This window comes from Onychomys torridus, chromosome 12 (genome assembly GCF_903995425.1).
Source record: "Onychomys torridus chromosome 12, mOncTor1.1, whole genome shotgun sequence".
Classification (NCBI taxonomy): domain Eukaryota; kingdom Metazoa; phylum Chordata; class Mammalia; order Rodentia; family Cricetidae; genus Onychomys; species Onychomys torridus.
The window spans coordinates 10,026,053-10,049,298 of record NC_050454.1 but is presented as its reverse complement, the minus strand read 5'-3'; the positions used below and the strand labels follow the sequence as shown (position 1 = coordinate 10,049,298).

At 40.4% G+C, this 23,246-nt stretch overlaps 1 protein-coding gene across 12 annotated transcripts in view; it reads left to right on the top strand.

Annotated features, from left to right (window-relative positions):
• The window catches only part of Atp13a4 (ATPase 13A4), a 120,843-nt gene that overhangs the window by 47,038 nt on the left and 50,559 nt on the right, over positions 1–23,246 (top strand). For 10 of the 12 annotated variants that reach the window (XM_036203207.1, XM_036203208.1, XM_036203204.1 and 7 more), the window contains exons 3-8: positions 6,414–6,560; positions 10,268–10,338; positions 10,424–10,504; positions 11,880–11,949; positions 13,392–13,526; positions 16,087–16,156. In XM_036203207.1, the coding sequence (XP_036059100.1) occupies positions 6,414–6,560; positions 10,268–10,338; positions 10,424–10,504; positions 11,880–11,949; positions 13,392–13,526; positions 16,087–16,156 (574 nt within the window). Of the gene's footprint in view, positions 1–5,574; positions 5,750–6,413; positions 6,561–10,267; positions 10,339–10,423; positions 10,505–11,879; positions 11,950–13,391; positions 13,527–16,086; positions 16,157–23,246 lie in introns of all 12 variants that reach the window. The other 2 variants (XM_036203211.1, XM_036203205.1) reach the window with 2 other exon arrangements.

Sequence of the window (23,246 nt, the reverse complement as noted above, 5' to 3'; positions counted from 1 at the left end):
GAAGAGCAGCACATATGACTGTTAAGAGTCTTGGGGTTCCTTTTTTATGGTGGTGAGGATAAACCTAGAGCCTTGCATGTGGTCAGCCAGTATTCTACCACAGTGTTACATACCCAGTTCTGGATCCTTTAATTAGGACATCATTCTGTGTGAATTAAGAACCCATAAGGCTGACCCCATAGCATGAAAGGAATTTAACTCTGCATTGCACCAAACTGGCTCCCAGACAGCAACATTCTTGCTGCATTAGAAGCAGAGCCCTGGAAGTGGAGGAGCCCTCTGCCTTTCACAAGCTACATCTCTGAAGGATTCTTTTTCTGGCCAGCCCATGCCCCTCCCCCAATGCTGCTCACAGGCCCAGGGCACAGATGGAAATAAGAGGAAATGGGCAAGGAAAAATGTAAGTAGGGAAGTGAAGGAAATGGAGGGGCAAACAGGTTAAAAGAAACAGAGAGGAGGAAGAGTGTAGTCAGAAACCTTCAGGCTACACAAGAGCAGTAACAAGTAAAAACCAGAAGGTGCCTGTGCATGGGCTCATGGGACCTTGTGGGATTTGCTGTCTAAAGCCAGACTTCCAGTCCTAGCTCTGGAAGTTTGTTACCAGGTTTTCAGAACCTTGGTTATTCCATTTGTAAAATGGGGCTAGTGAAACCACTTATAGACTGTGAAGTAGATCATACAAGCCAGTTTTTCTCCATGTGTGTGTGTGTGTGTGTGTGTGTGTGTGTGTGTGTGTGTGTGTGTGTGTGTGTATATATGTCTGTGCTTATGTGTGTGTATGTAGATATGTGTGTGTGTGTATGTGTATGTATATATGTCTGTGCTTATGTGTAGTAGATATGTGTGTCTCTCTGTGTGTATGAATATGTGTATATGTCTGTGCACATGTGTGTGTGTGTGTGTGTGTGTGTGTGTGTGTGTGTGTGTGTATTGTTCCTGAACCCCCAAAAGCTTTCTGTTCAAGAGAGCTTGCTATCGTCAAGGCACATCTGCTCATCTGGATGTGTACTTTCTTCATCATCCAGCAGGCCTAGCATGCCTGTGCAGGGACAGATGTTCTGGTATTAGGAGTCTAGAGACCGATCCCTCACCAGCCAGGTAGCCTCTTCTAGTTTTTTCTGTAGTTGTGTTTGCAAAGAGACATACCCTGGAAAGTGCCAGCACTTCACTGGTAGGTCTGGAAGCTACACCCATCGTGGAGCTCCTTTCTTTCAGTCTTGAGAATATATCAAGCCCCTCCCACTGGCCCTCCAGAACTAATCAGAGATGCCTCAACTCCCTCCAATCTTGCCTTTTCCATCTTGATTTCAACTTTAATTTTTAATTACCTGCTCTTATGTGTCATTTGAAATGGATTTGCTATGCCAGAGACTCTCCAAATAAATGAGCTTCTAAATTGGTCTTTATGTAATTAGACAAGAACTCAATTATTTCCAACATTCGAACTATCTGAGAAAAAGATGCTTTCAGCATGAATAGTTTAAAAGTCTACTGCTAGGTTATTGCATTAAAGCGACAACTTTAGAGATTTTGTTTGAATTATATTGCGATAGCTAGACTCTAACAAGTTTCCATTAAGAGGACGGAGTGACTCCTACCCGAAAACGCATTGTGTATCTGTTCTTTGTCTTATTAAAAAAATCAGTGCTTGGTATTTATCATCAATCTCAAGCCGGTAAGATTACAGTTTATTATCACAGATACTGATTAACTAGTCATTTCTCTACATAAAAAGCCATGATGCGCTTGCTGGAAATTCTCTGTATTCAGCTTATTTTCAGCTCTTTTTTTCTTATTAAGCAGTGCTAAGCATAAGATTTTTATCTTTTTTCCCAAAAGATGAGTCTAATTACAATCTTATTTCATAAATTTTAAAATGCATTTGATTCATCATTTATCTATTTGTGAATTTTAACCCATTTCTGCAGTGTTGCTTCATTTCTATGCAAATAACATGATTTACATTCATCGGTGCCGTGAATTAAATGCTCCTGGTGATTTCCATATCGTTGTTATAATTACAGACACACTCTCCCCTTCATTGTCATTGTGTGTCACATGTCATCACGGCCCCCTGATCTACAGACGAGAGCTTTGTGATGCTTAGATATGAGGCCTAAATCAAGGCACCTCATTGTGGTGTTCCAGTGAAAGGAGGCAAGACCAGGGGCTTTAGCGCCAATCTCAGGACTCCACAGAGCAGCCATGCAAATGCCATCTTGATGGCTACAGGTCCAGCAGGGCTATCTGTAAGTAATGGTGCTTTTACTTACAGGCTCCTTCTCTCCTCTTCCTGCTCCCCAAGCTGCTCTCTCAGAGCCCTCACTTCCCACTCCACACAACACTTGGTTCTGTGTCTGCTCTCACCCATGTAGTTTCTCTGAGAAGTACTCACGTATTTGTCTGCTCATCCATTCATTTGGTCATTCAGTACGTATTTACCAAGCTCCAACCAGGTACTAGACCTAAGCTATGACCAGACAGATAGAAATCCCGTCCTTATTAAGAGACATTCTAGTGAGACGCCCTCGCCCCTTCAAAGAGCCTAGAAAATGGGTGTTCCATCTCACTCACTGACATGCCCTCATTCTTCAGCCCCACGCCACCTTCTCCCAAATGTCTTTATTGTCTTTGTAGGTTTACTAGTCTCTCTGGTTCTAGAGGCAATTATTGTCTCTCCTTCTCTGTTTTCATTTCTGACTGTCATGCTGGTATGGAATCTACTCTCTATTAATAGACTATTCACTTTTCAGTTTATATAGAATTCCATTGTGGTTATTCTAATTGTCATAACAACCCTGGAAAACAGTCATTATCATATGCATTTCAGAGATGAGGTAACAGGAGCCCTCCATCCATTTTTCTTTTCTGCATAAACTCTGGGAGCATCAGTTGTGGGCCGCAGGCCTAGCTCATGGGCAAGTATATGGCAGGGGGAGTTCATATTGACAAATAAAGACATGATGCATGAAGTTCATCAGATTACCCCACAAATGAATACGAAACTACTGAGAAGGTTAATAAGGAAAAACTCATGGTCACAGCAGGATTACATAATAGAGGCACAACCAGGTCGAATCTAGGAAGGACTCTTCTGAGGTCTGAAAATAGGAGTCAAGAAGTGATGGTGGCTGATGGGGACAGACGCATGGGGAATGATCCACATTGAGGAACCCATGTGGGCACAAGCTTGAACCTGAGCCTTCTGAGTCTCTGAGCTGCAGGTCTAACAATGCTATGCTCTTACGATGTCATTCCTTTTGTTGGATTATGAACTTTATGAAGCGAGAGGTCAGGGCTTACTTTTCATCCTTTATAGTACCTGTGGCATACGGCCACAGCAGGTGCCCAGTACTTACTCTATTGAATTAAATAAATGGAATTGAATTGATAATAAATAATCTTACGGTTCCCACTTGTTTTTTGGTTCTAGATACTAAAGTGAAAAGCTGTGTGGGAAGGCAGGAGGGTACAGCATCTTGATTCCCTCTCCTGAGACCCAGTCTCTATTTCACTGGACAGCCAGCCTGAAACAGACAGAGCTGGCCTCTGAGGAAGGACCAAATGTTCACAAACAGCTTGGAGGCCTGATTCTTTGGAACACAGGGCCTTCAGCAGGGCTGGTTTCTGGTGTGGCCTTGTCACCTCCTCACCTCCTCACCTAGCCTTTTCTGTTTCCTCACTCTTTGGCTTTCTTTCCCTGATCACATATGACATCATGCTTACCAGAGTAGTGTGCCACCTGTGACCTCAGTTAACCTTAGTCACCTCCTCCAAGCCCCATCGGGAACTAGGGTTTCAGCGTGTGAAGTTGGTGTGTGCGATTTATTCCATGACTCGAAGGCACTTAACCCTTTCCTCACTGCTCTGCAGGACAGCGAGGTCTCCACAGTCTCTCCCTCCTTGTGTAGACTAAACAGGGTGGTGCGTGTCTTTGGAGTGCTAGGGAGGAGCCTGCTGGCAGCAGGCATGCCGGACGAGCTAACTCTTGGTGCCTGCAGCTCCAGAGATTGTGGAGGATTAGTTAGTTTACCCAAGTCGTGCTGTCCACTCCGAAAACAATAGACAAGCCCAAACTCCCAGTCAAAACTCCCAAGACACGCTGGGCTGTTCTGGGTTTCCCTTCCTGGGTCATCCCCCTCCTCCTTTCCCTCCTTTTCCCCTTCTTTTTCCTTCTCCCCCCCTCCTCCTTTTCCTCCTCCCCCTCCTCCTTCCCCTCCTCCGCCCTCCCTCCTCCTCTTCCTCCCCCTCCTCCTCCTCTTCTTCCTCCCCCCTCCCTTCTCCCCTCCTCCACACCGCTTCCTTTCACACAGACCCCTCTGTCATATAACTTGGTGCTTTGTTCCTCCTCGTCCTTTTTGGTCAATGTGTCCTGGCGGAACTGAGACACTGTCTAGTCTATGATTCCTCCAATACACAGGGCATTCCCCATACACTTTCTGACTAAAGCCCAGATTCCTGCTAATGCCATCTCTTCGAGCTCAGTGTCCTTGGGAAGATGACAAGAGTCTATCACAAACCCCCATGTGATAGAGGTCACCGTTTCACACTGGACTGAACTCACCTCTAAGAAAAGTCCTCCGTTTTTAATGTCTCTTTGGACCTTTAGATAGGATTACCTTTGATCTTAAGCTAAGCTCAGAAGCACATTTTGTGTTGGGGGGGGGGTGCTGAACTCTTACATCACAGAAGTCATAGGACTGGCCTAAACTGGAGAGCTATTATACTGCTTTTAAACTCCAAGAGTTGAAGTGGTCTTAGGAAAAGTCTGGAGTATGATAAGCAACAGACTCCACTTCATTTATTTACTTATCAAAGTTAAACTGGTATTTCCTGGTTCGGAAGGATGAGTTTACAGGAATTAAAAAAAAAAATGTTGCTTTTGTTGTTTGTCTGCCCAGGTCAAACATAAGTCTTCTCTGTACTTTCAAGTTCTGGGAGTCATTCTTTGTTGGTTTGTAAATCTGCTCTTTGAGGTACAAGGATTGATCAGGTTAATTGTTTTGTTGCAAAGGTGTAAACCTGTTTAACGAGACTGAGGTATCAAAAGTTCAGACTTTCTAGACCAGTGGCTCTCAGCCTTCCTAATGCTGACACCCTTTAATACACTTCCTCATGTTGATAGGTGGATGGTGAAGGGCAGAGGGGGGCAAGGATCTTGAGTACGCTGACAATTTTGAGGAAAGATAACTCAGAGAAATCAGGACAGTTACCAAGATGTGAACCTTTGAGCTGGACCTTGAAGAACGGTTAGGCTCTAGCTATGTAACTACCAAGGAGAGGAGAGAGGGAGTGTGTTCCTGATCCAGGGAATAGCAGGAAAGAAGAGTTTTCTCTTTGCCATAACAAATACACCAAACCCAGCTACAACTACTGCAGCTTCTTCAAGGCAAGTGTGTGTGTGTGTGTGTGTGTGTGTGTGTGTGTGTGTGTGTGTGTGTGGTGGGGGTGAGGATGAACCTCAGCTCTGATCTACATTCCCAGTCGTTAACTTTCTGGGTTAGACTTCCATCATCATCCCTCTTAGCCCCCAAGGTTTATCAGACATCAAGTGGGTGCCTATGTATCTTTCAGATAGCAGCTGCTCTTAGGATCACACCAGTCTCCAAGGGAGCTATGTGATACCCGTTCCCCAAGCTTGTATGCCTGCTTTCATTCTATGAGGAATGCATCAGTCAACTGCAAAGGAAATGATTTCATTTGGGGTCACGCTGTAAGGGCGCTTCTTCAATCCCACCTGTCTTAATAGGTCAGTTACCTCTGTGCACACTTGATGCATGCTGTCAGTGTTGTTCAGCTTTTCACTATACTATCACTGATCAGGATCTCAGAACACCACACCAATGGCTAGCTTACAGTCAGGAAACCTTGTTTCTTACTTCAGTGTGATCTAGGAGAAATATGAGAGTGGAGCACCTTTCAAACTCACTGTGGTGATAGTTTAGAAATTGTTTTGTTTTCTCTTGAAGGGGGTGTGTCACTGAGGCTGTTCAAGGAAAAGTGGATTTTGAGTTCAGTCTTGAAACATGGGGGTGGTTCCATCGTTAGATTTCCTCATGCTCACAGGGACATACAGTCCTTTGAAGTACGTGAGGTTTGTTTTCTTCACTGAAATTGCCAGCTGGACTGAAAGGTCATGGCGAACTCATCTGAGAATGTGTTTCTTCCTCTCTGGCTTTGGTCTTTGTGTTAGTGCCTGGGATTTCTGTTCAGATTCCTCAATAAATGACCACAAATCTTTGTCTCTCAAGATCCAAAGGCATTGTATGTCACCTTTCAATGATATACATTTCCATCTAGAATGATCATTAGCTTCATAACTCACAACATTATACAAAATGATGTTTTGCAGGATGAATTTTAGCCTGATGACTTCTCTTAACTTCCTGGGGGTTTTGATGTCTATTCCCCAGGATGAATTCAAAACTTATTCTTGGAAAAAGGTAATGTGGATCTCCTTGTCAGCACTGAGCAGAACGTCTGGTCTCACTCCTGACCACCCTCTCATTACAGATGAGGAATACATCATAAACAGAGCCATAAGAAAGCCAGATCTAAAGGTAAGTAAACGTACAGTCTCTGACATGCCAGAGAATTAAAGAATTGTTTATTTCATGTGTGTGAGTGTTTGCTTGCATGTACATACGTGTGTAACATATATGTAGATGGAGTACAAAAATGGGAGTTGAATATCTTAGAATTGGAGTTACAGATAGTTGTGAGCACTGATGTGGGCCCTAGGAATAGAACCCAGGTCTTCTGCAGGAGGTACTCACTACAGGCTGCTCTTAAAGCATATTCCTATTTTATAATGTGTGTAACAAGGCCAGTCTCACAGTGAAGGTAATCCTTGATGGATATACTAAGGAATTTGCTTATTTCTGCAGAAGACCCCAGTTTGAACCGTGGTATCCAAATGTGTTGGGGTTACACGCCTTTGTCTAGTTAAATGAGGACTGCCTGGGCTTTGACTAGTTAACATTCATATTAAAACATACTTTTAGGAGGCAGAATGTTTTCTTTCGCAGTTATGCACATACAGATAGCTGTTTAAATTAGCCTTTGAAACTAAGGTTGAGGTTTGGAAATGAAAGCAGTCAGCTGCTGAGAACCTCTGTATTGTCAATTGTCATCAGCCAGCTGTCTTGAACTGCCAGCATAAACATACACAAGATGCCAGTCTCCTCCAGGGAGCAGTGCCTGACCTGTGAGGAGGCTTTTCAGTGGAGAATGAGGCTTCCCAGGTCAGCCTTGTACGTAGCCACAGGATTCTTAGTGCCCTGAAATATTAGCACCTTTAATAGTCCATAAAGCAAATGAAGAAATCCCCAAATAAATAGAATTCAAGTAAGGGCAGAGGTCCCGAAACCGAGAGTTTTGATATCCAGTCTTCATGTCTTTAACGTGTTAGTACATAGGAGACTTGCTAGCTGCTGCCTTCTTGAGTCTTAAGTTTCCAGTTTAGAAAATGAAAGTTATAATTCTCTTTCTGCCTTTTTATTGGGGGCTGTTATAAACCTCACATACAGAGTCAAATATTAAGGCAATTCGTGGACTATACCCGTCAGTATCATAAGAAAGTTGGAAATGTCCATTAGTGTTAGAGTGTCAGGTGCAGCCGTGGTGACATTGGTAACAGTGCAAAGAACATCCCAAGGTGACAGTCCTATAGGGTCTTCAAAAATGGAGACAGGTTTTCAAACATCGATGCAGAGGAGGCCTGGGGGACTATGTTGTAGGACTGTCAGCAAAAAGGAAGCCACTCTTAGATGTTCCAAAGTAGTGAAGAGCCAGTCGGTGGGGAGCAGAAACCTGAAAGTCACCTGTAGCAGATGCCCCACGTCCTAGCTTCTCCTGGGGTGAAGTTCTAGAAAATGGGCAAATAAGGGAACTCACCTGCCTAGCCATGCCTGTTGTCCTTTGCCAGCATCTAGAAGTTCTGAGGGTGATGAAGGAGATAAGGTCCAGGCAGAGAAGTGGCTGGTGGGACAGTCTCAAAGATGCTTCAAAGGTCCATCATGGACTTGTAGAAATTGTCCAAAAGTAGCCGGCCATTCCATTTTACAGCCTGAGGTTCAACTTACCAGCCACTTCTTCATTTCGCTCATTGCAGGCTTGGCTTGTGGGTATTTTGTATCTGTTACCTGTTTTCCGGTCTGGTTTGATGTGAACCCAGTGTGTGTCGGGGCGCTCCTCCTACCCACCGTTTGTCCCTTAAAAACATTTCTGTCGCAGATCATCCGATTTGTGGAATTAAAAACATAGGCAATTCTCACTTGAGCACTTTGAAGCCTAAAGTCATGGGACTTTCAGATTTATTCTGAGGCTGGCTTGAGTCATATCCTTCGAGGACAGAGCCTGAAATGCTGGAGCCAAGATTCCAGCCCCTAGAGTGGCATAATCAAAACCGGTGTCAGGAGCAAACAAAGGTGATAGTAACACCTGACCTTCTCCTGGAAGGTGAGGACGACTGAAGATATGGCGTGATGAGCACTAAGTAGAACCACTGGGGACACTGAAAAGGAATTTAAGTTGTGAAGGAAGAAACTGGAGGTTCCAACCTGGGCTGTGTGGGCTAACAAGCCCCAGGACTGGTTACTTTCAAACGTTCTCTGCTCCATGTGTTTGACAGCTTATGAAGGACGGATTTTTCCCAGTGGCAGTTTGCTCCAATTTCGTATGGAAAATCAATTGGAAATAGACATGTTTTCAAATAGTTTCTTTTGTAACGAATCTCATTGGAATTTTTACAAATTATAACATTTAGCGCTTTTGCTTGACTTCTATGAAGGGAGAGAGGGAGAGAGGGAGAGAGAGAGAGAGAGAGAGAGAGAGAGAGAGAGAGAGAGAGAGAGAGAGCTACATGTTCATTGAACAGAATTATAATTCAGTAAGGCTCTGGAACTTAGAGACTTAAACTGTACTTTCTAGTTGACATGTGCTTTTACATAACAGTCATTTATTTTACAAAAATGTATTGCATACTTTTATTACACACCAGTTAGAGGCTTTACTCAACTTTAAAATTTACCTGATGGTTGACTATAACATTCATGAGTGTAGAATATGCAGAAAGGAGCTGAATGGAACTTAGACCTAATCTTGTCAATGCTTCAGTTTATTCCTGGGGAAAATGAGGCACAGGGAAAGTTAGTTGACGTTCTCAAGGACACAAAGAGAGGCCAAACAGGAAGCCTTAAATGGCATCCCTCAATTTTGGCTACACATTTAGAATTACCTGGGGAAATTGAAAAATGTTTATGCTCAAAGTACACTGTGGATGGATTAGATCTCTTGGCCACAGGACCCAAACAGCAATATTCTTTAAAGCTCTCTACATGCCTCTAGCTGGTACCCTGGGGTGATAACCATTGCTCCATAGCAAACTGGGAGCCCCACAGTTTCTCTTTGTGCTAATCGAGGTCTTCAGTTCTTGGAATTTGTATCACATAAAAAATTGCTTAAGGGAGTCAGAATAATGGTCACAAGGAGGAACCTCTTTTCCTTCCCTCTGTCGACACCCTCAGAGCACTACTCCCCGGAATACAATTGGCTGCAACAAGGTCTTTTCTTTCCTTGTGGCTGCTTTGCTCTCCTTCATCAAGTCTTCAGTAGGCTGCTCTACAAACCCATCGTCTACAAGGCAAGGATGTCTCTGACTTATTCTAGCATCTGGACCACTCATCATGTAGTCTTAGTTTATCTCCCCAGCCTTACCCTTCATTCTACAGTCAAACAGGAACATTCTCTTGCCTCTTGCCTTTCGACTAACTGGCATGTGGTCAGTCTTCATTGGACCAAAATTCTTCCCACCCTTTAACATTGCAGTTCTGATGCTAGCTCTTCCATGATGCTTTCAGCCACCTGTTTTTTCTGTATTTCTGCAGCATTTTAACTTCCTTATATATTATATATAATGTCATATTATGCGTTTATTAAATATGTTTCTTTGGCATATCTATTGGACTAACTTTTATTTTGTAATTTTTTTTCCTCATTAGTTTGTAAGGTAGTGAAATGTGGAGACTTGGTTTCATCTATTCACGTACTTCTCAGTATGGTGGAACATGCTGACCAGATGATGACTGCTAATCAAAATGCTATTTGTGTAGTGGAGAAGAACAGGATGGAAAGTTAGGAAAAGAAAAAATTCTGAGGAGCATCTCTAACCTTGCTTCTTCCAGAAATGTCTCTTAGTCCCTGGGTTGCCGTGCATGCTCCGATCTTCAAACTGTGGAACTCTTGTAATACTTTTTCCTTTTTGTAGGTGAGATACATAAAAGTGCAAAAAATAAGATATGTTTGGAATAATTTAGAAGGACAGTTTCAGAAAATTGGGTAAGTTGCTTCAGCAAATGTCTCCAAAGAACACAGGCATTGTCTTGCAAACATCACTGCTACTGGATTCTTTTTATTGTTTTAGCTCCCTGGAAGACTGGCTCAGTTCTGCAAAGATTCACCAAAAGTTTGGACTAGGTCTAACATCAGAAGAACAGGAGATCAGGTACTACATGTACTGTGTTTATACTACCTCCAAAGGGCTGAGATTGATTTACTGGATAGCTCAGTACATGGTCTTGATTCACTAATAGTAGAAAAGGTGTGTTCCATGCATGATCTCATATATCTTTGGAGCAACTTTATTTTTTTTTGGGGGGGGAATGGATTCAGCAGGTAGACAAGTATGACCACCAATCCAACAGAAGAGATGTGCAGTGTGAGGATGAGAGAGATTTCATGGCTTGAACAAGGTCACAAAATGGACACACACACACACACACACACACACACACACACACACACACACACACCATTGCATGTGCACGAACAGGCACACACAGTGGTAGGAACTGACTGAGCTCCACATAACAGCATGTATAGTGATTTGGATCAATGTCATGCAGGGTGTGTATGGAGCTCCACAATCCGAATCAATCACTAGGCACAGAAACAGAGTTTGGAGAGGGCACTTGACTGTCCAGAACCTATGCCTTTGAGCAAATAGCTTTTCCATTTGGGTCTTAATTCCCTCGTCATAAATAAGAAGAGGTCTGGAGAGATGGTTTGGCCACCAAGGGCACTGCACTTACTGCTCTTCCAGATGACCTGAGTTTGGCTCTGAGCATTCAGTTCAGGCTCCTCACAACCACAGTTAACTTCAGCTCCAGGGGACCCAATGCCCTCTTTTGGCTTCCATAGGCACTTGTACACACACACACACACAATCTTAAAAGTGGAAGGGTAGAGTCCTATTCCTGGTTATCTGAGGGTCTAAATGGAAGGTACAGAGAATGGTTAGTAATCTCCGTAAGAAAAGTATTCATAAAGTGCCATGTCTCTGCATAATCAAAGCAACACATCTCTGGGATTTTCAGTTAGTAGGATGTGTAATTCTACATGTTGAGCTTTTTCTGAGACTTTTCTGCTCACATTAAAACAAATATTCAGCCTCACAGAACTCCTGAATATGAACATAAAAAATAGGTATGGTATTTCCCCGTCACTGAAAATATTCTACCTTCATGATCTCCCCATTCCATTTCCATGGAATAGTGGAGGAGAGAGAGTTGAAAACCTATGAGTTCTGAGAGAAAGTAGGTAATATTAGATATCAAAAGTACCACTTAGAGAAATATTTAGACTTCAGGGAGTGTAGTTCAATGGAAGCAACGTAATCTGGTTTATTGGTTTTCCTCCTGGGACCCCTCACACTCTTCAGTTACTTTGAGACACATGGGTGTGCTATGTAATAAGAAATACTTTGATTGACCTGGGAAATGAGAAAAGGAATATAGAGTAGACCTTTTCTCTAAATGTGTGGGCGGGGGTGAGATTTCTTTCATTGCTGTGACTGAGTAAATTGTGGTCTCTCCCCATAGGAGGTTAATATGTGGACCTAATGCTATTGATGTTGAAGTCACACCTATCTGGAAATTGCTCATCAAGGAGGTAATTTCTCTAGGACTTTACCTGGGCATTGGGTAGAAAATGATGAATCTTTGTTCTGGCCAGTTGGGGATCCAACTTGTTAATAAGTGACTACAATTTATGAGCTTCTTTAAGAGAATGCCAACCCTGCTTTCTGGATATGCCATGTGCTCTTTTTTCCTTCAACCTCTGCAGTTTGGGCTATGACTCTTATGTGTCCACTTCTTATTTGAAGACTCAGATGAATGTTGGGGTTTCCCCCTTTCTTAAAAAACTATGCTGCTTATCTCATTTCAGTTCTGTGAAACTAAAATCACATTTATTCTAGGAGAAAATTTTCTTAGACAATATATGCAATTACATCAACATTCAAAACACTAGGAAGGAAACCATATTTATTTAGCCTCTCTGAGGTCTTCTGATCTCAATGTGTGCGAGAGGGAAAGAATTGGCTTAACCATCACTTACTAAGGTAAAAATGTTCTCTTGTGCTTTTATTGTGGGATCTATTATTTTTAAACCATATAGCAGTCCTCTGTGTCTTTCTGATATTCCATCTCCATTCATCTTTGCCTTAAAAAGGCTTCCTAAATTCGAGGTACTTTCTCAGTATTTCTGAGCATGTTTGAGATTGACAGAAGACAAAGCAAATTGGTTGAGAAAGGTTCTGTGGGCTGCCTCTCTCGCCCGAAGCCAGGATTCCTGTTCCTGTGAGTAGCTACAGTGAAGCCGAGGAAAGGCACAACATATTTTTAAGTCAAGCAGGACTACAGCCATTGATGTTAATGTCTGTCCCTCCCCCACCAGTGAACCAGATATGTAGCTACAGTGTGCCATTGTCATCTTCGCTCCCCACTTACGGAGAATTACAGTTTTGCTTTCCACCAATGAAAAGTTCTTTAATGCCATTATATGTGGCAGCTGGTTTGTCATAGAGTGGAAAATAGACAAAGTAATTTAATTCTGTAAACCCAAGTATGTCACCTTTCTGAAGTCCAGGGAGTACAAACAGAGGACGATAACATCTACTCTTCATCGATTGCTTTGAGGCTTAGCACAATGACATGCGAAGCACAACTTTGTGGATTGCTAAGTGTAGCAGTGATTAAAATAAGTGCTCTGGGGTCAGAACACTTTAAGGATTTAGATTTTTGGCTCCATGACAGTCATAGCTGTGTGACCTTGAGCAAATTTCTCAAGATCTGAGGCTCCATGTCCTTATCTTCATAATAGAGTTAAGTAATAACTTCTGGTTAATGAGGTAATTGTGGGAAAGAAATGAAAAGATTCAGCACATTGTCTATCACATAGAAACTGCTGATTAAATAGAACAAGAAGAATAGCATATTGCGTGGGGGTGATTTAGGTCACAGTGCTGATTAGGAAAACAAGCCAATGAATAGCCAACCATGTATGAAGCCCAAATGCCATTCTTGTCTTCCTGTCTTTATGTCTGCTAACAGGTTCTAAATCCATTTTACATCTTTCAACTCTTCAGTGTCTGTCTGTGGTTCAGTGAAGATTACAAAGAGTATGCTCTGGCCATCATCCTCATGTCTGTTATTTCCATAGCTCTGACCGTGTATGATCTCAGACAGGTGAGTTCCCCTGGGTCCTGTGGTTGACTTCCCTGGCTTGTTCTTAGACAAGAATGTTGAAATAGCATGGCCCCATCCATGTGAAACAAGATCATGTTCATGAAAACACAGCAGAACCTGCCACTGTCCAGAGGGCGACAGGAAGGGAACTTCCTGTACCTCCCAGTCCTTGGGAAGATGGAGGAACTTGTGTTAATGTGAAGTCCTTGAACTTTTTGTTTGTTTGGTGTTCATCTACCAAAGTTCTAGTTCACCACTCCAGTTTCCTTATAATTATAGCAGGGGGACTAGGTACTGTTGGAAGAAAACCATGTGGGACAGACATGAGTTGATTATTTATGAATTCGTAAGTACCAACACCTTCCTGGCAAATTTTCTATACACCTCTCATCAAAGTGTTCTTCCGTGCTATGAGAATACATTTCAAACTGTCCTCTACAGAGATGTTTGTCTTTTCATCTTTGCATTCTCAGCAAACAAATTCACGAGTTATTTCACAAAGCTGATGGAAGCCTAGTATGAAATTTGCTCAACTCCTTACTATCTATTGCCAAATGCTCCGTTCTCTTCAGCCCCGGCTCCCCTTCCCTCTCAACACAGTGGAGGAAATGCCTAAGAAAGCATCATCTGTCTGTGCCCCAGACACCTGCGCTCTTACCTTTTTGGGGGTGTTCATGCAATCCACAGATGACTCTTCTCTCTGCACCTTCCCAAGAGTTTATCCATGTTTAACATTCTCCAGCTTCGTCAGACTTAAACACGAAACTACAACAAAGGACCATTTTCTCTGTACTAGGCAGCCACCTTCAGTTGCTGCTAAAGCTTCCTTTTAATAAAAATCTCGGCTCTTTATGCACATGCTCATGATCTGAACACCTTTCTTTCACTCTTTACATGCTGACATGCGTTCTCCTTTCATGCCTCCATCTAAACAACTTTTGTTAAGGGCACCAACACAATTCTAAAACCTATAGGTAATTTGAAGTGAAATTAAAAAAAAGACATTTAAACTTAGCTAGTCATTTTCTCTTGTACAAGGAACAATATATGGGTATGTTAAAAAAAATTAAGGCAGAGTAACACAGTAGATGAAAATAGGATCCCTTTCTATGCAAAGAATCACAGTGTCCAAGTTGGACTTTTAGGACTTACTGGGGCCAGATGTTCTTTACACTTCAGTAATATTTGACAGACAGACAGACAGACAGACACACACACACACATGCGCGCACACGCACACTCATCTGCTTTTCAGAATGAAAGTATGCTGCGTGCACTATTTTGCAGTTGCATTTTAACTGAGTATATCTTTAATGTTGTTCCATATTGACACGTACTTCCTTTAGAGTTGATGTAGTTTTACAACTGTGTTGACTATTTTGACTACTGTTAGAGTCTTAGCTGGTTTTTAGTCTTCTGCTACTAACGCAAAGCTGCAGTGAGAGTCTTTATATATATGGTTTTTCATACTTTACATCTGTAGCAACTTACATTACATAGAAATGTGTGTACAGCTTATTGTTTGTAATTATATTTGTCTATTTAACTATATGGCTAAAATATGAAAATATATTTAGATATATATTTTTAATATATATCTTTAAGTAAATTTATGGACAATAAGAGTCGTATTTCTGCTGTTTTCTACTCTATCTTGTTTCTTAATGCAGCCTTAGGAATATAAAAGGCTGCTTAATAAATGTTGGTTGAGTGAATGCACACATGAATGAAAGGATGATTTAGTAGCGTAACACTCTTTGGCCTTATCCTACTGTACTAAATATTCTTAGGGCCTATTTATCAGATTAAAAGTAATTCAGAGAGTTTCTTTTAAAAATTTCCCATATATGTGTGATTTTGTTCATTGTAATTTCTCTCTACCATTTCCTTATCTCATTCTTCTTCCATCCCACTGAAACCCTTCCCCCAACAAGGCCCTCCTCTGCTCTGATGGTTTGTGTGTGTACGACCCACTGACTTCACTTAGGATTGCCTGCATAAGCATGGATTAGAAGTTATTTTCTGGGGCATGGTCAACTTACCAGTGACTATGCCGCTGAAGAAAACTCTACTGTCTTTTCCAGCAACCATTACCCACAATCTTCCTGGGAGAGGGGGAGCCTTGTGCGCCTGTCCCCTTAGGGAGTGTCTCAAATAATTATAGTAGGATGAAAAATGAAAACCTGAAGTGATTGGAAAACTTAACCAGTCAGAAGGTCATTCACAAAATGCTTTCATATTAAACGTGGAATAAAACATTTATTTATTTTTGTCTCTTTGTGTCGATTCACTCTCAATGTAGTTCATTTATCACAAAAAAAAAATCACCAATGGGAAGACTCTCTGCTCCTATCCAGGATCTTCATCTGGCAGCCTAAAGCTCCCCATGTTTACAGAGGGCTAGCTACATACTCAGCAACATACATACATATATCTACATCTATATCTATATCTATCTATCTATCTATCTATTTGTTTCTACATATATATAGCTACATAGTCATATTTGGGGGTCTATACTTAAACAGATAAATGTTGTCTGTTTTCCTTCTCTTTGCAGCAGTCTGTAAAACTGCACCATCTTGTTGAATCACATAATAGCATCACAGTCTCTGTATGTGAGAGAAAAGGTAAGTCCCGCTATTTTATACCTATGTGTTATATCCACAGGCAATCAGAAAGTGACTTGGTTTCTGTTTTCTGATTGTTCCCACCAACTCATCTGCATGTGCATTGTTCTTATACATCTGCTTATAAGAAAGAGGAATCTGAGATCTTTTCACAATAAGAAGGAAAGCCATTTCATAGAGGTTGAATTTTCATGGCAAACCAAATATATCTGTAAGGTAACAATTCAGTAGATTTTGATATTTCGTGTATACTCAGAAAAGCATGGACATCATCAAGCAGACCTGAAGACTTATTGCCTACAGTTGTCTTGAGTCCATTTGTCCTTCCTCCCCCTTTGCCTCCTTCATATACAGTAGTCATCTGTCTGCATTCTGTTGCTACAGGTTAACATCCCTATTTAGAATGTACACAAGTGGTATTATATAAGATGCATTTTTTTTGTCTTTTATAATATATTTTTGGTTAGTTTGGCAAGCGGAGAACAAAGTTCCCAAAGATTCATCTGCTTTTGTTAAGAGTATCCATCATACATTCTTTTTTATTTCCTAAGGTATCCCATGAGATGGGATACATTTGTTTAATTCACCTGTGGATGATATTTGGGTTATCTCATTTTTTTTTTGTTACAAACCACAGTGCTGTGAACAGTCAGGTGTGGTTCCTTTCATAGACACGCTCTATCATCCCTTGTGTGTACCTAGTTACAGAGCAGCTAACCCCATGGTAGATGCTCAACGTTTTTTGTTTTGTTTTGTTTTGTTTTGTTTTTTTTTTTTTTGAGCTGAGGATTGAACCCAGGGCCTTGCACTTGCTAGGCAAGTGCTCTACCACTGAGCTAAATCCCCAACCCGATGCTCAACCTTTTAAGAAGCTAATGAATTGTTTTCCAAAATGATTGTAACGCTTCCATTCCTACCTGCTGCCTATGACAGTCTCAGTTCCACATTCTTGCCCCCACTCAGTGTGGCCAACATAGGTCATTTTAGCCAATTTAAATTATGGAATAAAATAAAGCATCTTATTACTTTAATTTGCATTTCTCCAATGGCTAATGGCCTTGTAGATCTTTTCAAGGGTTTATTTGTGACTCACATGCCTTTTTGAAGTATCTATTTGTGTCTTTTGTTAAGCAGATTGCCATATTATTAAATGTTATCAGACATCTCCTCTCAGTCTATGATTTATCTTATCATTTTCTTCACAGCGTCTTTTAAAGGGCAAGTGCTTTTACATTTTAAACTTCAGCTAATGAGCCTTTTCCTTTAAGGATTATAATTCCAGTCTATTTTTTAAGGCATCTTTGCAAATTTTAAGGTCACTGAGCTTTTCTATGTAGTTTTAAGCTTCATTTCTACATTGTGTTTTCACCATCTGCTTTGTGTCTGTTTTAGACTGAAGTTCACTCTTCTCCATCAGGTATTTAAGAACTTTGATGCTGTTTGCTTAAGAAGATTGATTTTGCACTAGCATGTTGCCTACAAATCTTTGCTAAGCATCTGTTGTCTATGAAGCTGGACCACTTTGTGAACTCCATGTTTTGTTCTCTCACTGTCCTGCCAGGGTCACAGAATGTCATTGATAATATGATCTGAATACGTCATGTTGGTGCTTCAGTTGAATTCTCTTTCAGTGCTACTTTAATGTATCATGCCCCCCCCCTCCAGGGTTAATATGGATTGTTAATTTGGAATGGTCTATAATCACCATGGAGATGAACTTCTGGATGCACTTATGAGTAATTATGAAAATCAAGCTGGCCTCTCAGCATGCCTGTGGACAGTTGTCTCTGTTATGCTAACTGGGGTGAGATGACTCACTTGGACAGTGGGTGGCATGCCTCTGAGGCCCCAGACTGAGTAAAAAGGAGAAAACAAACTGGACACTAGTATTCCTCTACGTTCTCCTTCTGACTAGATGCAATGTGGCCAGCTGTCTCAAGCTGCCAGGCTTCTTTCATGGTTGGACTCTATTTTCTCAACCTGTAAGCTGAAATAAATCCTCCCCCTTGGAGTTGTTTATCATCAGGTATTTCATCACAGCAAGGAGAAAAGTAAATAATACAGAAAATTAGCACTGCAAGGTGATGTTGCTCCGATAATGTGACCATGTAGGTCTTAGGCCTTTGAGATTATTTGTGCCTAGAATATGGAAGAGTCTGGTACTTTCAGGGAGAAAAGTCTTAGTGTGTTGGAAACAGAGCTTAATGTGCCATTCTGATGGAAACCTAGAAGACAAGAAAAGGTGAGAGAAACAGACAGTAGTTGCCTGTGCTCATGAGGTTTCAGAGTGGAACTAGGGCTCCATCAGAAATTGGGCTGGGGTCATTCATGTGATATTTTGGTAAAGAATCTTGTTTCATTCTGCCCATGTCTAGAGAACCTGAGTGAAGTTGAATTCAAACTTAATGGACTAATTGGTTAGGTGGAGGGTGTTTATTGACAGTAAAGTATTCATTAGCTTTTTCATTGCTACCCTTTCATGAACTTATCTAGGTCTACAGTGAAAAGAAGCAGACATTCGGGCAGAAGGATGTGAAAATGTGCAGTTAGTTGGGGAGGCAGAGAGCTTGACAAAATTGAACTTTGGAGCCACAGTACATACGGAAAAAGAGGCTGTAATTATTAAAGAGAAGTGTCTTGTTCTACATTGGGGTAATAAGAAATGTACCCTGATGGCAAGACCCCCTTCATGAAAGGTTGAAACTTGAAATGCAAGCTTATTTGAAAAAAGGAGAGCTGAAATTGAGAATGCAGCTAACAGGAATCCCTGCTCCTGTATATCAACTGCCTAATTAAAAGGTTCTCCAGGGCCCTCACACAGAGGCTAATACAGATGGGGCCCCAAAAGACCAGATTATATCTTAAGCTGGCAGAAGAGTCTGTCAGCACTGTCCATATGATATTGATTTTGGAAGCATGAAAGATGCAATGTTGAGGGAGTCATGGAATCCATGGTCATGGTCCATGTTTCCAGAGAGCTGTTGTAGCTAGAAAATGTGTGACAGAGTCAGAGTCCTTGCAAGGATCCCCCAAGAGGACACTGATTGAATCTGTAGAGTCTAAGTTTCAAGAGATAAACCAGGATGCTAGGACCATGGTTCAGCTGATGGGGAAAGTTGCAGGTGTGGAGTAGAGCTGGCCCAAGAAAGAGGCTGTGTGTGTTGTAAGTGACAGAAGTAGAGGAGTGGGGTTACCCAAGCCCAGTGGAGCCCATATGACTCCATTATGAGCCCCAGATGCTGTATATGGAGCTGTAGGATTTGATATTTGCTCTGCTGCATTTAGATCATGCATTGCTTTACGCACTCCTTCCTAAGGCCCCATTCTTCTCTTTGGAATTAGAATGTTTATGCCAGTGGTTCTCAACCTGTGGACCATGACCCCTTTGGGATTCGAATGGCTTTTTCACAGGGGTCACATATCAGATATCCTGACTACCAGATATTTACATTAAAATTCATAACAGTAGCAAAATTATAGTTATAAAGTAGCAATGAGATAATTTTATGGCTAGGGGTCACCACAGCATGAGGAACTATATTAAGGGGTCACAGAATTAGGAAGGTTGAGAACCACTGGTTTATGGTGTGACATTAAATGCTAAAGGTATGTAGCTTGTAACTAAAAAAGTATGTTTTAAAGGTTCACATTTAAGAGCTTGTCTTATGTCTTAGACTTTAACTTTGGGCTTTCAAATGGCATTGGAATTGTTAAAGACTTTGGGGGCTTTTAGAGACAAATTAAATTTCTATCACATTATGAGCTAAAAAGGAAACTTCTAAGTGATAAAAGTTATGATTTAAAACGATGTGCTGGAGTGACAAGTTGATAAGAGATGGTTTGTGATGATTGCTATTATTGTCAACTTGACAAGAGCTAAAGTCACCCATGTGTCAAGTCTGTAAGGGATTATCCCATTAGTTTAGTCTTTGAGCATGTCCATGAAAGATTATCTTGATTAGGTTAATTGAGGTATGTTGTCCAACCTTAAGCGTGGGTAGCACTGTTCCACAGCCTGGGGTCCTCAGCTGAATAAAAAGGAGCAAGCCAGCTGAACACCAGTATTTATCTCTTTGCTTCCTGACTGTGGAAGCACTGTGACCAGCTGTCTCTGGCTCCCACCACCATGATTTCCTCTTCATGGTGGACTGTATTCTTTTAGACTCTAAACTCTTCCTCAAGTTGATTATTGTCAAGTATTTTGTTGTAAAAATGAGAAGTTATAGTAACAAATACAGATTCTTCTTTTCAAAATGACTTGGAAAACAATTTCTTTAATTGTTTATTTCTTTAAACTGTGATGAGATTTTGATTGGTGTGTTAAGTCTGCAGGTCAATGGTAGAACATGAACCTATTTACAGCTCAGATATTTTTTGCAGAGATGTAGATTTCTTTAGGTCTCTTTAGATTCCCCTCTTTGGTATTTGCAGTTGTCAATGTGTGAACCTTGCACACTCTTTCTCAGATTTATTCTTAAGTATTTCAGAGTTTCGATGCTATTATAAATATTATCAAAAGTAAATATTTGTTCATTCTCTACTTATCCCCAGCATGCATTTACTGAGAGTGCTCACCCAGAGAGTTCGGTATCTCATTTTTACCATGTAAGTGTTTGCTTGTAGGCATTTTTCCAAAGCATACCTAGTGAAGAGTTTACAATAAAGTAAAGTATGAATTCTTGATGACACTTACAACTTGAGTTTAGAACTATAAATGTTTTATTTTACTTTGAGGATTGTACTTGTGTTTCCCCTTTATACTGGAAACTCCAGTTCTCAGTGACAGCAAAGAATGGTTCATTTGTTTTATCCTACTACATGCAATCTCAAAATAATAAGCTGATGTTCTCAGCAATGAAGTAATTCTGAAAAACAGTTTACAACGTTGTGAAGAGTTCCCCATTTCAATTGTGATAGCTCATTAGAAACAGAGCCAAATATACAATTTGATTTAATAAATTACGCTTCAATATCATTTAAAATAGTTCTCTGCATGGTTCTGCCAACAACGTAATAGATTCATTTCACTCATTTGTTTTAGGTTTTTAGCATCAGCTTTTCAAATTTATTTTTATTTTACATAGATACTCTAAAAATATCTCCATGTTTTAAAATTTAAATTCATGAGATAGAAGATATTCAGGCAAGCTCAACTTCCTTCTCTCCCCCTTTGCCTTGTTTCTTTTTCATAACCACTTTTGTTATTTTTTAAATTTATTTTTACAATTAGAAATATAAGCAACTTATATAGAAAGCAATAGCTTATATTATGCATGCAAAATAGATTACATAATTACACTGGCGTGTTTTTATGAACAAAGGTATACCAAATTTAATTATTCTGTGCAAACCTATGATTCCATGGACCTTTTATAACAGGATATATACACATTCTTCATTCCTTGTGATTCATAGTCCTGTCATGTGGAGGAACCTTTATTAATTCAGCCAGTCTTCTACTGAATGTTTTCCCAGTCTTACACCATCATAAGCAACAGTGCAATAAAGAGTTTCTATGTACGTGCCTTCATATTTTCATTAGTATATCTTTGGTATAAATCTTGAGATGCCAAATTTCTAGGTTAGAGAATAAAGGCACGCACACTTTTGCTAGATAAACATTGCCAAATTTCATTCAGTAGGGATTGTGCCAGTTTGCATTAGATTAGCAATGTGAGAGTGCCCATTTACTCAACCACCGTGCCTACAGAATTTGCTGGCAGATTATTTGATTTTCTAATCAGAGAGGTAAGCAATGTTATCTCATGCATATCTGCCTCCCTACTCTTTTTGTTCAGAGAAATTGTAAAGAGAGACCATTCCTTTTTCCAGAATGACTTAAAAAGTGATGGGGAATAACACTTGATGCCAGCCTGAAGTGTATACACACACATAATCACACATTTGCACATGTATCTGCCCACCCACATGAAAACATGCATACACACGTACATATACCACACATACACATAGACAAAAGAGAAAAGAAAATAAGTTGTTGACACGTGGCCCCACAATTTCAACATAGCTCACTGTGCATATTTTAGAGACCTAAATTCTCCTGAAAGGAACTGCAATGTTGTCAGGAAGCTAACTGACACATGCTAACAACTCATGGTCTGCTCTTTGTTGTGTTTTCTCAGTAATGTTCTCTGTGGGAAAGGTATCTAGGATCACACAATGGTGTTATTTACCATATACTTTTAGTATTTTTCATTTGGTTCTTCTATGACCCATATTCTTCCATTCTGGGTATTTTATAAATTGTCACAATGTTTGGAATCGGCAAATCACAGAGATGATTTTGTGTGTGTGTGTGTGTGTGTGTGTGTGTGTGTGTGTGTTCCTTCTTGTCAAGATGTACATAATTTAAATTTGTTCTATTACTAATGATGTTAAGTTATGTTACTTAATTATATGGTGTCTGCCAGTTCTTTTCTTTTTTTAAGTATGTTGTTTTTTCCTTTGTAATTAATAGTTATATTGTTGAGAAATATTTTCAGACTATATAAATAGACTATCTCCATCAAATTTTTGCCCACCAGTTTTATTATCTACTGATGTTTCCTGACTTAATTATTACTTTTATACTTGATAAATGAGAATTTTCTAATTTGAACTTCTTAATTATTTAATTGCCATCTTGCTGCGAGGAAAAAAATCTATTTTTCTTTTTACTTATACCAACCTATGCCATTATGGATTCATGAATCCCTATTTACTCAATGGCTTCATTATTCTTTATTCTTTATTATTATTTACTTTATTAAAATCTTTTCAGATTTAGGCGGCCAGCCTTCTTATGTGGCTTTGATATCATTTTGGTCTGTCTCCATTGTTTGAACATTTTCCTATTTAATGGCACACTGTGTCTCAGCTTATAATTTGTATTGGCCAGATTGTAATCAGCTTTTTCTTTAAGACATTTTAAAGATTTCATTTTGGGAGTGTGGGGCTGTGCTTGAAATTTGGAACTCAATATTTGGGCAAACAGTATGCTTGTCCTTATTAGAGAATCACTGCCCTTAGGCTTCCTCAGAAGAATATTAGAGAGTATATATTAGCAAACTGACCAGAGTCATATAATGTA